At 37.9% G+C, this 16,146-nt stretch overlaps 1 protein-coding gene across 1 annotated transcript in view; it reads left to right on the forward strand.

Moving 5' to 3' along the window:
• Nucleotides 1–16,146, forward strand: part of RPS6KA2 (ribosomal protein S6 kinase A2) — a 284,003-nt gene that overhangs the window by 227,860 nt on the left and 39,997 nt on the right. Inside the window, exons 12-14 of the mRNA XM_036767616.1 lie at nt 3,786–3,888; nt 10,453–10,583; nt 13,748–13,873. Coding sequence (XP_036623511.1) covers nt 3,786–3,888; nt 10,453–10,583; nt 13,748–13,873 — 360 coding nt within the window. The remainder of the gene's footprint in view (nt 1–3,785; nt 3,889–10,452; nt 10,584–13,747; nt 13,874–16,146) is intronic.

Raw genomic sequence — 16,146 nt, forward strand, 5'->3', positions numbered from 1 at the left:
TCATACATTTGCAACCTTGATTCCTGACTTGTTTTCTTAAATGTAGTGGACCCAGTGGCAATAAGAATGTTTTTATTCTAGGTGCCTTAATTTGCTTTTGCAAATTCCTGCCCTTCTTTTTTTGTCCCTGTACAGCCATCTGCTGTAATTTTTTTTTGAAAAATCTGAATTAGATCAAAAGTTCCTTCTTTCCTTCTTTATTTATTTTTAACATTCTTTTTTTTAATATTTTGGGTTCCAAATTCTTTCCTTCCCTCTCCCTCCTCCCCAATGCATTGAGAAGGCAAGCAATATTATACCAATCATACGTGTGAAGTCATGCAACACATATTTCCACACTAGCTATGTTTTAAAAAAAAAGAAAATCAAGAAAAATAAAGTGAAAAAATATGCTTAAATCTGCAGTCAGAGTTCATCAGTTTTCTCTCTCTGGAAATGGTTAGCATTTTTCATCATGTGTCTTTAGGAATTGTCTTGGGTCATTGTCTTCATCAGAGTAGTTGTTGTTCATTGTTGATCATTGTTAAAATGTTTCTCTTACGGTATACAATAGTCTCATGATTCTGATCACTTCATTTTGCTTCCGTTCATATAAGTCTTCTGAGGTTTTTCTGAAATGATCTGCCTCATCATTTTTATAACACAATAGCATAACATCACAATCATACACCACAACTGGTTCCGACATTCCCCTCATAAGTTTTTGGGAGCTAGAGAGATGTCTCGCTTTGACCTTTTGTTGGCTCTGCCACTAAAGGATTCAATTTGATGCTTTATTTTAAAGTTGTTTGTAGGGGAATTTTGGGTGAGCTCACCTATAGTGCTTTCTCTCCTCCACCATCTTGGCTTCATCTCATTTAGCCAAACATGTCTCTCTAAGGCCCACCTTTCTTTTGCTCAATCATTTCTGCTTATAACACTCAATCAATAAACATATATTAGGTGCCTACTAAGTGCAAGGCTGGGGCAGCTAGGTGGTACATTGGACAGAGCACTGGGCTTAGAATCGAGAAGATTTATCTTCATGAGTTCAAATCTGGCCTCAGACACTAACTAGCTCTGTGACCCTGAGCAAGTCACTTAACCCTGTTTGTCTCAGTTTCCTCATCTGTAAAATGAGCTAGAGAAGGAAATGGCAAACCACTTTAGTATCTTTGCCACCAAAATTTCAAGTGGGGTTATGAAGAGCCAGACACAACTAAAACAACTGAACAGCAGCAAGACCTTGTGCCAGGCACTGTACCAAGTGCTAAGGATACAAAAAGAGGCAAGAGATGGTTCCTAACCTCAAGGAACTTACGGCGTAATGGGGGAGACAATATGCAAACAAATAGATATGAATGAATTTATGTTCATTATAAATAGGATATCAAACTTCAAAGATCTTCATATTCCGACTTCCTTTGTAAAATATTAGTCCACAGGACCTACCCTTTATTCCCCTTTGAAATCTCCCAAACTGTCAGTCAGACATCACAATATGCCTAGCGTTCTCCTCTTCTAACACAAACTCTATGATGAAGTAATCGCTTAATCCTAGGGTTTCTATTTCAGTAGCTAGGCTCTCCTTGTTTGTCAAAATTAGGACCAGAATAGTATTTCCCTTTATCATATCCTCTACCCTACGTCAGTGTCATTTGTGGCTTTCCCTTCATCGATCCACATTCAAATATCTTCCACTATGTTTTCCACACTTGGGTTCCTGAATTTCTACATAGCTCAGTCTGCCAGTGGACAGCATTACTCTTCCACATCTTTTGAATAAGGTATACTCTGCAGAGCCATTTCGAGTCATGAATTTCATCCTACCAAATCTTCAAGATCAAAATTGTCCCTAGTATTGGAATATCTAGTTCACCCTGTTTATTACTTGTATGTTGTATATTTGTATGTACACCTATCAGGCCGTGGCTTGTTTTTGTTTTTTTTTTCTGCTTTCTTGGGCCCTTGCCTCTATTATTCTTCTACTCCTTATAGTGCTAGTAGATCTGTGCTATTGGGTTTCCCCCTCTCCCTCCTTTACAATTTAAAGTCCTCTCAGGTCCATAAGTCTCCATGGAAATGTATTTTTTTAATTGGCTCTTGTCATGTGCACTCCATCACTGACCAGTGGCCCATTGTTCCAATATTTTAAGCTGTGGTTCAGATACATAAATTCCACTCACATACACCATCTTCTTAGCTAACTGTTCACTTGCCAAAGGTATTTTCTCTTTGGAACCCCTACCTCTAGTTTTAATGAGCATTTCATATTTATCATTTAATGATGCTTTTCCATGGCATAATTTTGAACCCAAAAATGTTGTGCCAAAAGTGGATAGTGGTAACCAGGATTGACAAGTCTCTGGATAATCTCTGTCATGTCCCAAATACCTGCTCCTGGAATACTATGGGTGTCTAATACATATTCATACTGTTATGGCAGAATAAAGACACTAAGCAGTTACGTTCAGACAATGCATGCAGTTGCAGGAGCAAATCAGGTCCAAGGCTCTTGGTCCACACAAGGACCCTGACCATTGGTTTCTACAGTTATTATATAATTGAAGTAAGTAGAAAAACAAGATTGTAGAGATTGAGACATGTGGTTTCTTACCGGTGGAAGGGATCAGGAGGCACTGGGGTAAGGGGGAGGGGCAGAGCAGTCTTGTGACTTTCTCAAATGGGGTGACTTCCAAGAAGTTGAAACGTAACTTCACAAAATGGTGGATAAGAGCAAAATGGAATCGCTACTTGTATTTTAATGTAACAACACATGCATGAACAAGAATATCTGAGGTTAAAACAATGAGCCTTAGCTCATGAAACTTTTCAAGGTGTCAAGTCTAGCCAGTTATTTCTACTACCCCACAAGCAATATACAAAACACAGGATGAACCGGGTCCCGTGGGAGGAGGCATGGATAGAAAAAAGCTGTCCCATTTCTATCTATATTATTAAATGTCACAAGACTAATTTTTAAACCCTAACGCAACTTTTCACCTCCAAATGAGTGTCATTTCCTCCTAAGTGGTCACTGTGGGAGGTTTAAAAAAATTATTTCAAAATATTACTATTGTTCCATTTTAGGAACTCTTCCTTTGGAATTGCTTTCAAAGCCAACTTAAAAACCAGAAAAGAAAGCCGTTCCCAAAACTCACATGCCACCCTTTACATGAAGCCTTTCTTGAGCTTCCTGACTGCTAGGGCTCTACCTCTTTCCCCAACAAATTTACTCTGTAGTTATCCTGATTTTATTTCATATGGAAGTATTAGTATACATGTCATCTCCATGTTGGAACATTAAGCTCCTTAAGGGCAGAGACAGTTTCATTTTTCTATCCCCTGTGTCTACTGTAATGCCTCATAATTAATACTCACTGATTGATTGATAGGTTGGTTGGTTGATGACAAAGATACAGATATACCCAACTAGTAACCAGAGGTGTGCACCCAAGGCAAGTGCACATGAAATCACAGGTTAGAAGAAGGGAAAGCCCACATGAAATGTCACCATACTAACAATAAGAGCTGATGCCTCTAAAGCATTCTGTAGTTTACAAAATGATCTTGCATATATTATTCATGTGAATAATGTGAATCCCTTCATTTTTTAGATAAGAAAACTCAGTATGTCGTCAGTCCTTACTCTCCATATTGAACCTATTTTACTTCCAGCACTTTAGTGATTATTATTTTGTAAGTTAAGATGGCCTAAGAAGAGAAGCAACTTTCGTTTTTCAAAAAGCCAATGCAAACTTCCTCCCTTCTGTTGTCTGAATTTTTTCATATTACTCTCCTTCTAGAAGCTGTACAGAAAAGAAATCAAGCCACCTTTTAAACCAGCAGTGGGCAGACCTGAAGATACATTTCATTTTGATCCTGAGTTCACATCCAGGACCCCTACAGGTTAGTGCGGGCAGCACAAAGGGGAACAATCAGCTGTTACTGCCAATGACATATTTTTCCAATATTTCCAAACAGCTAGGGGGCAGACATCTAGGAGCCAGAAAACCACATGAAGAAACTATGTTTAATAGAAAACTATCATCATTGTTTGTTGTCTTTCCTTCTTAGCTAGACTTAAAGCTATAGATGTAAGTGATACAGCAATTATCAATTATCCAGGGGCTGGTTATGCATTTTGGATATTGTCCAGGTTGCATGGATTTTTCTCCCTCCTGTTTCTATCTCCTCCACACAGGGGAAAAGTAATAGAAACAAATCAATTTTGCTACCTCTCAACAATGTTGCAGCAAAGTTTAGTTAGGAGAAGGTTGAAACTGTTTTTAAGACTAACGGTTTGTAAACTCATCCAGTCTGAAAACAAATTATATTCTCATATGAAAACACGGTTAGCAACCACTTTATTTAAAGATTGCAGGCTAGTCCAAAAAGTCAAGTCAACAAGCTTTTATTAAGCAAAAGAAAATCAAACAGTGTGTATATAGGTACCTGTCAAATCCTTGGAAAGTTACAGAATAAAAAATATTCTTTGTGATATAGGATGACTCTCTAGAAGGGAAGAAGGGACCTAGGGATACAGGGGGAAATTTTGGGCAAAATAAAAACAAAATGTATCGATCAAAATTTTTTTGTAAAAATTATAAAGTTATGGAATGAACAGATACTCAGAATGTGTAGCTAAATTGAAGCATAGACTTCCCTAGTCCTATCAGTGAGGTCAGAGGATTATCTGTGAGTTTCAACTCCTTGTATTCTCTGATTCCCACTACCATGAATGATGAGAAATGAACTAAATGTAAGACTTGACAGGGATGTGGAATGATTGCAGCTTTGTCTTACTGTGCTCCCAAGCAAGATGCTTTAAGCAAGGCAACACTGCTCTGGCTTAGCAACAGAAGCTGCATAGAAGAAACCTAGGTTCATGTGAGTCCATTTATTGTTAACTAATTCATTGGGGGTCTTATAGGAGAGCCCAGAAAAAAATCCAGCCTGTCCTTACTATTACACCTGAGAGTCCTATACAGTAATGACTGCTTTCCATATGGAGATCATTGTTGAATAGTTGTGATTTAGCAAAGCTTCCAAAGACAAGGAAACCCACTTCATATAGGGGGAAGTTAATAATAGGATGCTTTACTGCTCTGAAAGATATTTAACTTTGTGTAAGATTCTGTCCTAAAACTTATATGAGATTAGCACTAGATCTAGTCATTGTGACAGAAGATGAAAGAGGATGAGATTTGGAGGTTTCATCTTGACTCAGTCCCTGGGCTTCCTTTAGTAAGTGATTTGACTTCTGTTCTGGTTTATCCATCTGTCAAATGAATATAATGGCAATTCTTGAGATAGAGGGACATGAACTATTAATCCTCATAAAATGTTTAAATCTTAAAATGGAATATGTTTTCATTTTGGAAGCAGACCTCTAGCCTTCAACCTGTATTTGAAATATTCAAAGTCAATAGCTGAGCCTTTCTGGTTGCTGTTTTTTTATGCTAATATTGGCCTGTCCCTGTAATCTGCCTAGCTACCAGGCACTACTCCCTCACCCTCTAAACCTTTTAATATGATCTTGCAGTTCAAACTTATTTTAATAGTAGACTATTAAATATTAGCATACTAGCGGAATATTAGTATTATATTAGTATACTGATGGGGGGAAATTAAAAGGGAATCTGTTACCCCAGAAAAAAATTACAGAATATATCTCAAAAAATAGCCCAAACTGGCAGTGGCCTACTCTGTGTTCCACACACTGTATTCCCTGCCCCATCTCCATGAATGTGCTCTCTCCTCAATTCTGCCTCTTGGAATCCCTGGTTTCCCTCATGACTAAACTCAAGTGCAACATCCTTCATGAAGCCTTTCCTGGTCTTCTACCCACCCCCCACCAGCTGCCGAGACATATGTTCCCCAAACCACTAGGTATTCACTCTACATATTCAGCATCTAATACAGTGCATATATGTTGTTTCCTCCATTAGAATGTTGAAGGCAGAGATTGTTTGTTTCAGCAGCATCTTTGTATCCCTAGTACTTAGCTTCTGGGTGAATTGTTGACTCTCTAGTATTTTAATTTTTCTAAACTGTGATTACTTTTCCAGCATCATTAATTGATTGTTGACTTACCTGTCTTATATAATATCTTCTTTTTCCCTCTAGAGGCTCTCAAAGGCCCTTCATAGGATTATTCTATTACATCACAGAATTTACCTGTGAGGGAGATGGATTTTGCAATGCTAGGGACAAGAATATCTCTGCTTTTAGAAATTAGGCTATTTTTATGTTTGTGTTTGGAAAGTCCAGATCTAGACTTGACTGGGAAGGAGGGAATAGGTTAAAGGTAGCAGCAGCATTGCAATTTTTAAAAAGCATGTAATACACAAAAAATCATTTGTAATTGACTTTAGGATGCATAATGTAATTTTCTTTTAATAAGTTTGGACTCTGTTTTTATTTGGTTTAAGTGAATACTTTAATTGTTTTATATTCCCTGAGCATGTTTACCTGTTACTAGGAGGAGAGGTGACTAGATCATGCTGAGTGGCAAAGGGAAGCCAACTCAAGATTAAAATTTCATCAGGTTAATCTATAATCTATATCTACTCAAGTGGATAATCAAGGCTTAACTGTACTCAGTTTTAATTTTTCATATATTTTATATTTTTCTCTTGTGTTTCACCTTAAGTGTCATGCTAAAGAATCATTCTCCCACAGATCTTTATCAAATCTAATTATGTCACTCACTGTGTAGTCATCATTTAAAGACTATTCACATTTTAATTCTTGCAATCTTTCCTGAAAGTTTCTCTGTCTTTTAGTCGATTATTCCTTATATAATTTCCCTTGATACATACATGGTATAATAAAAATTCCAGTATAGCCAGTTCATCTCTATGGGGGAAGAAAGTGCTCCTTTTATGTTTCCATTCTCTTACTGTTAATGAACGTGTACAGCCTTTTAGCAATTCTTTCCTTCCTTGTAATGTTATAAAAGGGACTACTGAACACCCAGGTATATACTCAGACCATAACATTTCCATGACCTGTGAAAATCCATAATAGTGTTCCCTTCAATAGAATCAGGCTCTTAAATCTAGAAACCTCAGGGAAGAAATTAATGCCTGTCATTTGAAGTAGCTGAAAGCAATGATGTATCCACTTGTATTTTTTTCCATTGGGTGCACTTTTCAATGAACTGCAAGACAGCTTGGGGAATTTTGAAGAGGCAGCAAGTAATAGGGTGAACTGAAAAGAAAGATGGAGTACAAACAGACTAAATGAAATGGAAACCCATCCATCCAGAGAAGCTTGTACGCAAGCAGGAAAAGCAGAGCAATGTTTCAAAAAACGTGTTTGTTGTCTCATGTGTCTTGCACTGAATAATTTTCAGATTCCAAAAACTACTCAGCCATGCCTTCTGTTTTTTAATTAAGCTTCCATAGTCTGGCAGTTTGGGAGTTTATTCCCAAACACTGTCAACTCTGATTATATTAATTCAACCATCATGTTGGCATCTACAACTGGACATTCATGAAAATAAAAACTAAGTGATGATGGTACCTTCGTAATAAACTGGAAAGAATTGACTTCCTATTAGCACATATTGCCTTTGTGACGTTAGGATTTAAAAGTCTCTTCATTGACACAAGACATTGAAGATGAACAAAATGTACAGTCTTCCAAGAGAAATCTAGTTATTCCTTTCTGTGTGATCTGATCATTCCTGCCCTGAAAGAATTGATCACGTTATAATGAGACATTCATGTTTCTATATCTAAGCAAGTGAAAGGTGCAAGACAACATTCATTATCATCATTTTCTTCCAGTGTGCTAATTGCTTCCTGAAAATATTTTTGTGACATTAGCAACTCATTATTGTTCATAAATCTGTTGTTTTTCTTTCAGGAGAAATTTGTTGCAGCAGATTTTTTAATTATCTTAATTATAGTAAAAGTAAGAACTTAAAATATGATTCCTATAACCCATTTTCTCCACCCTCCTACACAGAAACAGATTCAAAAATAAAAACCTCCTCAGCCTAGAGCTCAAGGAGATTAAGTGACTTTCATAAATTTGTTTAGCCAACATATGTTAAAGGGATGACCTGAATTCCTATCTTTCTGACTCTATGATCACTGTGTTATGTTCTGCACCAGGCTGCCTGTCATAAAAACATATGAAGTATACTTTTACACATTTAACATATGGAATTACTATATGATAGACTCCCACAATATAATAATTACATAAATGTAACAATTGCTTGAGCTAAGAGAAATTAGAAAAATTTAAAAAAGAAGAGTAGGTTTTGCCATATTACGGAATCTACAAGCATCCTTTGACAACCGCCAAGATCAATTCTTTATATATGTAATATGCACTTCATTACTGAATTTTATTATCTTTATCAATAGTATTGTTAATGCTGTTCTCACTTAATCTCTCTAAGCTTTCCCTCATCTACAAATTGGGCATAATAGTATCTGTAGTACTTCACAGGGATATTATAAGAATCAAAAAGTATAATGTATACAAAGTACCTGAAAAAATTAAAACACTACATATTCTAACTAAAATTGTTATTCCTACAATGTTATAGAGAGTATCAGACTGTTAAACCTCAAAACACTTTATGAAATGAAGCAATAACAGGCAGGAAGAATGCTTTAAAATGCTTATTATAAAGTTTTCTTTAAATGATACACAATGATAACAAATACAATAATAATGATGTATGGCTAGTTACAAGGCAGCTAGTTGATGCAGTGGATAGAGTGCCAGGGTCAGAAAGATTCATCTTCTCAAATTCAAGTCTGGCCTCAGGCACTTACTGGCAATGTGATCCTGGGCAAGTCATTTAACCCTGTTTACCTCATTCTCTTCATCTGTAAAATAAGCTGGAGAAGGTAATGGCAAACCACTAGTATCTTTGCCAAGAAAAGACCCAAATGGGGTCATGGAGAGTTGGACACAACTGAAACAACTGAACAACAATAAAAATAGCTAGATATAATAATCTATACCTAATAATCTTTATATTAATAATAATGATAGCATTTATATAGCACTTCAAGATTTGCAAACTGCTTTATATATATGTTTTAGTTGTTTAGTTATTTTTCAGTTACGTCTGACTCTTCATGACCCCTTTTGGGATTTCTTGGCAAAGATACTGGAGTGGTTTGCCATTTCCTTCTCCAGATCATTTTACAAATGAGGAAACTGAGACAAACAAAGTTAAGTGACTTGCCCAGGGTCACATAGCTAGTTAGTGTCTGAGGCCAGATTTGAACTTCTGAAGATGAGTCTTCCTGACTCCAGACTCAGCATTCCATCCACCATGCCACCTGGTTGCCCATTTATATATGTTATCTCAATTGATTTCATCATGCCATAAGTATAAATGGCTTCCACGAAGCTGTGTGCTGATAAATATTTAACAACTAGCTCTCAGGGGGTGGGGAAATGTTCACATGATACACTTTTAAGTTTAATCTGCATTACTGCCATTTCTCCATCACTTCATTAGATCTAGACAATCAATAAAGCAATTTATTGAACTCTAGTTGATAGCATTTGCCTATTTCTGTGTTGGAAATGCTCACAATGAAAGTGTAATAGGCAGGGCAATTGGAGCTAGCTCTAGCATACCACAGCTTTCATGCATTCTTCAGCACAAACTGTACATGACATTCATCCGATCAAAGTAATGGGGTTATTTAATCATTTGTCCTATGTATTAGCCATCAAGCGGCACCAGAGGCTCCATTTACATGCATAATTTCTGGTGATATCCGTATCTTCATCAGGGGAGATTATTGAGTGACACCTAAATTGAAGCTTTATGGCTTCAGGATGTGCAAACACTCCCCAGCGTCCACATTTCTCTTTTTAATGAAGTAAGAATAATGAACCCACAGTGGAAATCACATTTTCATCCTTAGAATGAAACGTTTTGAGACAAAGAGAGAAAAGCAGCTTGTACCAGGGAGGCCTATGGGAAAACAGTCCTTGAGTTGAGATTGTTTGAGATTGAAAACAATGTTGGGATATAATTCTAAGTGTCGTGAGTACCAGGGTAAGTGAAGTCTAGCAGAGTGAAGAGGAAACAAAGAAAGACATCCTTACTGAATGTCTTTTCTATATAGATAAAACAGCTTACGTTGAAGCTTTAAATTTTTCTACTTAAAAAGAACTTCAGAGATGCAGCATTAACCACAATTGAACTTAGAAATAGACAACAAGCTGAAGGACATTAGGCAAGATTTGTCCTACATCTTCCTAGCCTACATACATCTCTCACCTCAAATTTAAAAGATCCAATCAATCCAAGGCATGTGGCTACTAAGCACACTTGAATATATTGGATTTTGGTGGGGTTTTGCATTTTACAAGACCTACCTCCCTTCCACTTCACTTCCTGCCCCTGCCTTTGTATCATGATTATCATAAAAATCTTTCACTTATCTAATCCCATTTATCATAACATTGGTTCAACTACAGATTCCCCTGGTGTTCCTCCAAGTGCCAATGCTCACCATCTTTTTAGAGGATTCAGCTTTGTGGCTTCCAGCCTGGTCCAAGAACCTGCGCAGCAAGATCTACACAAAGTCACAGTCCATCCAATTGTGCAGGTAACATCCATTATGACTATACTTTATTTGTGTTCAGTGAATCCCAGTGAATGAGGCTCTTGGTGGTAGAGTTCACACTATCCATTTGTGAAGGTAGTATCCATAACTACTTGCTCTATTTGTGTTCAGTGAGATCTGGTGAATGAGACCCTCAAGGGTGTTGACACTAGGTGTGGGTGAATAGGCAAAATTCAAGACCAGCTAGAATAAGACATTTGGACCTCCCAAAGTAGCTTCATTTTACCTAGATTTCCATCATTTACTGTGATGAGAGGTGGAGGAAAACTCAATTCAAATCAATTTAACAAAAGGAGTGTTGCCCTGAAGCTCCTAGGACTGCCTGAGGACTTAGACTCATTTTGGGGAGATTCGTATATGAGGTAGAATTAATGGTCTTTCAAACACAGTGAAAGAAGCAAAAATATACTGTTTACAGTTTTAGCAGCACCAGGTCTCAGGATCATGCCTCTTAGCTAGCATCACGTAGGAAAATTTTTGCAAACTGACTCCAGGAAACAAAAATCCTCAGGAAAATATATACGATGGCTTCCCTTTCCACTTTAAATGGGTTAAACCCTTTTCCCCAGCCTTCTCCAACCCCTGAAAAAACATTAATAAATAAAAAGAGACTCTTTCTTAGCAAAAGTCTGGGATGTACAAACAGATCAAATTCTTCCATGTCATAGGAGCATTGCTTTCCATTGAAGGAAACATCCCAAGTTTCACTTTTTCTCTTCACTAAGAAAGGTCTGTTAAGGGAGAACTGGGGATGGACAGATTGCAGAGATGTGAGAATCCACAAGGCCTGGCACTGTGACAGCCTCACTTCTGCGGTCACAAAACCCACTCAGACATGAGTCAGATATGATGGAACCATCCTTGAGGGGCTTTAGTACTCAGCAGGAGATGAGAGGAAGGGAACTACATAGGGTATGCACCACTGAGTAAGACAAAGAACTGCAGGGCTCCAGATGTTTTCAGGGTTTTGTTTTGGTTTGGTTTGGGTTTTTGCATCAACTTGAAATCATACTGCAGAACAGTTTGTTTGACAGTCACTGAGATTAACTGATAGATTTCTTTAAAATATAGATTTATTTGTGTATGTATATATCACAGCTCAAGCAATACAGTTTTAAAAGAAGTTATGGCTTTCTAAAGGCACATTCTAAAGGCACAAGTCCAAGAAGGGAACCACAACATTCAAGAGAGTTCACCCTATTGAGGCAGTTCTGATACACGTCTAAATCGACCCAGGCAGAGTTGTCTTTCCCCAGAAGTACTCAGAAACAAAAGAGGCCTCACATAAAAGCAAACTGTTGTTAGAATCATACCTCAGTTTGGAAAACACTATGGCTGCCAGTCCCCCAAGACTCAGAGAACTATTATCTGGTTCCAACATAGGCTATGTTAATTGGCAGGTGAGTGGAGAAGGTAAGAAGTTCTCTTTTTTCCTGTGAACCACCCCAAGTCTAAGGGTCACCAGTCCTGAGATTCATGAGAAGGTGATAGTCCAGCCTAACCATGTTCCTGCTATACCAGGACCCAAACCTGGGAGAAGGTCTTTGCACACTAGGAAAGCACCCTATGTGTCAGTTGTTCTATCATAGAGTGCAGAGATGGCCTTGAATATGCTTTTCTGGAACTTCAGATTCATTTTTCATAAGTAGCTTTCCACATCATAAGCATAAACATGTCACAACAAGATAAAATTATGAATAGTTAGAAACCAAATTAAAGGTGTCTTCAAAGAACGTTCGCACTAGAGAACAGAGCTCTCTATCAAGAGATTAAAGTCCCTTGAAATTATATTTTTGTTATGTAAAATGTCCACTTGATATATTTGAATATTTGCCATTACACACTTTATTTTATGCAATGGCATGATAAAATGTGACCTAGCAGTGATGAAGTCTGGTTTCCATTCAGATATTTCTGATCAGATGCTAGCTTTAAGCATCAAAATCATAGATTTCCCACTGTATAATGATGATGATGACGACAATGAAGATGATAGCTAGCGTTTATATAGTATCTTAAAGTTTGCAAAGAACTTGACAAATATTTTGTTTCATCTTTACAGCAACTCGGAGAAGTAGGTGCTCCTATTATCCCCATTTTATAGATGAGGAAATCGAGTCAAGCAAAAGTTAAATAACTTTGCCTGGACTCCTTTGGCTAGTGTTTGAAATTGGATTTGGATTCAGTTCTTCCAAACTCCAGCTTCTTTGCTCCAATCACCTAGCTGTATGTATGCATGTATGTGCTGTTTTTTCAAAGTTATTATCTCAGCCTTTTGAGGGGAATGTGACCAACAGAGGCACCACAGCATAATAGAATGGGCATTAAGCTAGGAGTCAAGAGACCTGGGTTTTTGCTGCTAATCCTTGAATTGTGGGCTGTTCTGCCCACAAATTCAGACAGCAAGCTTTCTTCTCATTCACACTTAGTTTTAAGTTAAAGACCTTCATTATTAAAGGTCATAAAGACCTTCATTATTAAAGGTCATAAAGACCTTCACCTATTGCATCCTGGGCCATCACCAGTCATCTTGACTCTTGTCTTGCCACTGGACTCAACCCTAGAGGAGAGAGTGAGGCTGATGACTTTGTGCAGCTCTGCCTCACTTAAATCCATTTTGTGGACAAATCAAGACATGGCCATTATGATGTCATTGGTCCTGTCCAAGAATGAAGGACAAATACCAGCAACAGTCTTAAGTGGTCATGGACCAAAACAAAAATCATCACTTGGCAGTTAATTTGTGTGATTCTCTGCCCCCTTTTCCTGGGATTATGTCACTTTCACCATAGAGCCAGAATGGGACCCACACAGACGGTTTTCTATTTTGGGTCATTTAATGGATTGCTGTGAGGTGTGAAGAACTGGCTTAATAGCTGACGTTGTGGCTACCTTTGTATGACTCTGGCTGATCCTCAGACAACAGGGCCACATTCTATAACCAGGCCTAGAGTCGTTGCCTTTCTAGTACAAAAAGACCCACCGTAGCTTACGCTCCATTGCCAGTCCTTTAAATAATCCAGTTCCATAAAGACGCATCATTGTAAAACTTGGATTCTTTCTTATTCAGTGAGTCTAGAATTTCCACTTCAATTTCATGAAAGTTGATTCTAACACTTCCCTCTTTGATTGTTCTCATCCCACAGCAGTTACATGGGAACAACATTCACTTTACAGATGGCTATGAGATCAAGGAGGACGTTGGAGTAGGTTCATATTCGGTGTGCAAGAGATGTGTGCATAAAGCTACTGATACCGAATATGCTGTGAAGGTAAGGACCTCCCCCACGAGGGACGTCGGGATTGAGCAAAAACGCGTGTGCCAACGACTCCTTTGCAGCATCAGCATCTCCTATTGACACATTTGCCAAATGAGCCTAGATTTGGTTTGCATTTAGTCTTACTTACCCCACCAACTTCCCAGGGTTGTCATCAGGAGAGCATTTTGGAAACTATAACTTGCTGTGCGGATGTAATACGATCTATTATTTTTGTTATACTGAGAAACGCCAAACCCCATTTTCATACAGATCGACTTATTTCAATGAGAAATACCGTGTGGTCTGCTGCTCCTGCTGTTTGTTAGCCGTTTATTAGGCTTTTTATTCATCCTCACACATACAGGCAGATTTCACCTTCAGTGGCCTCATATCTGTCGATATGCAAACATACGTCAAATTGCCTTCTCCACGAGAGGGGGCAGGAAAGGGAGGGAAGGAGAGAATTTGGAACTCAAACGTTTTATATCAATATAAGGTAATTGAATTGTGTATTGATGGAGCCACTACGGTGGGAAGGGGAAGGAAAGGAAATAACCATTTATATAAACACCTCCTTTTGCTGGGCTCTGTGCTAAGCATTTCACGAACATCATCTCATTTGATTTCCACAATTGCCGTCGGAGGTAGACTTTATTATCATCATCTTCATTTAATAGTTGAGGAAATTGAGAGGGAGGTTAAATGTCTAGTATCTGAGGCTGGATTTGAATTCAGGTCTTCCATGATCCAGGTCCAATTCTCCATACTCTGTGCCACCTAGCTACCCCTAGGTCTGGAGCCAGAAGGCTGGATCCAGGTCTTAGTTCTTCTGCTTTCTCCTTAGGTAACTTTAGGCAGATTATTTCACCTCCTTGGTCTCAGTTTCCTTAGTTGTAAAATAAAAATTGACAAGATAATGTGGGCTCCCTTCCAGTTCTGAACCTATGAAACTCTATATCTTCCTATGGAAGGAATCAGTGTGTATGAAAATAAATAAAATTTAAGGTACACAAAATATTATACATGCATGTGTATATATACATATATATGTACTTGTTATATGCACAAGGATAAGAGATGGCATGGCACTGCGGACAAAAGGCTTGGAGTCATGAAGAACTGGGTTCAAATGCTACCTCTAAGACATACCAGTTGTATATGATAATACACAGATCAATTAACTGCTCAGTGCCTCAAGCAACTTTTTAAGACTAAAAATGACAGCAGTTGCCACTATCTTTTGGTAGAGAGAATTCCCCACACCAATGAAATCATAGGTATGGACAAAAAAATAAACAAACACACCACACACACATATATTTCATACACATGCACATACCTACAGACAGCTGAGAAGTGGGGAAGACCTGGGTTTGAGCCCTAACTTTGACACATACTTCATCTGTAACTGAGCATCAGTCATTTAACCTCGCAGGGCAGCCACGAAATTCTCTATGATAATAAGTTGCAGAGAAGATGCCATTTTTGCATTGGTAAAGGATATTTCCTCACCAGAAGTTCCTTAAGCCAAAGATATCATAGATCTGGGCCAAAATATATTATCACATCTAGTACATACAGAGCAAAAACTTTGTGATCCAGGATTTGAGAGGGAATACTCTGTAATCTTCCTCCCAAGACTAATAGGTAAGTGACATTCTATATGGAAATTGTCTGCAAAAGCCCAGAGATTCCGGAAGCTGAATACAACCCCTCATGCTCCAAAAATACAAGGATTTTTTTAAACCCTCACTGATAGCTCAATTTTGTTGGCAATGGATTCATGATACTTGGTGCTAGCCTTGGTAAAAGTTACTAAATTGAAGAATTGTTGTTTGGATATCTGAGATACTTATTTCAGAGTTTATTCTTCAGTAAAATTCAAGATAGCACTTGTTTTACTGTATATAGATGGATTATTGTTTTTATGTGTTGAAGTTTAAATCTCCCCTTCCCCCAGAAAAAAACCCAAGAAATGTGTTTTTTAGCTCTTGATATTTTAAATGCATAAAAGCATGTTCTGGCTAGCTGTGAAATGCGGTAGTCTTGGTGAGTAGCTTAGAACCAATTCTTTATCATTAATCTCTAATTCATTAGATGGCAGTTTAAGGTGCTTGGGTAATGAAGGGCAAGGCCATATCTCTGTAAGTCTTCTGAAGCTTTGCTATACATTTGTATATCACTTGACACGGTGTTGGATTCGGCAAAGAACATTTTGGGAGAAAGTGGCACCTTTCCAATGAGTAGTAATAGTATCAGTAATAGAAAAAGAGTATATTCTTTCT

This window comes from Trichosurus vulpecula, chromosome 7 (genome assembly GCF_011100635.1).
Source record: "Trichosurus vulpecula isolate mTriVul1 chromosome 7, mTriVul1.pri, whole genome shotgun sequence".
Classification (NCBI taxonomy): domain Eukaryota; kingdom Metazoa; phylum Chordata; class Mammalia; order Diprotodontia; family Phalangeridae; genus Trichosurus; species Trichosurus vulpecula.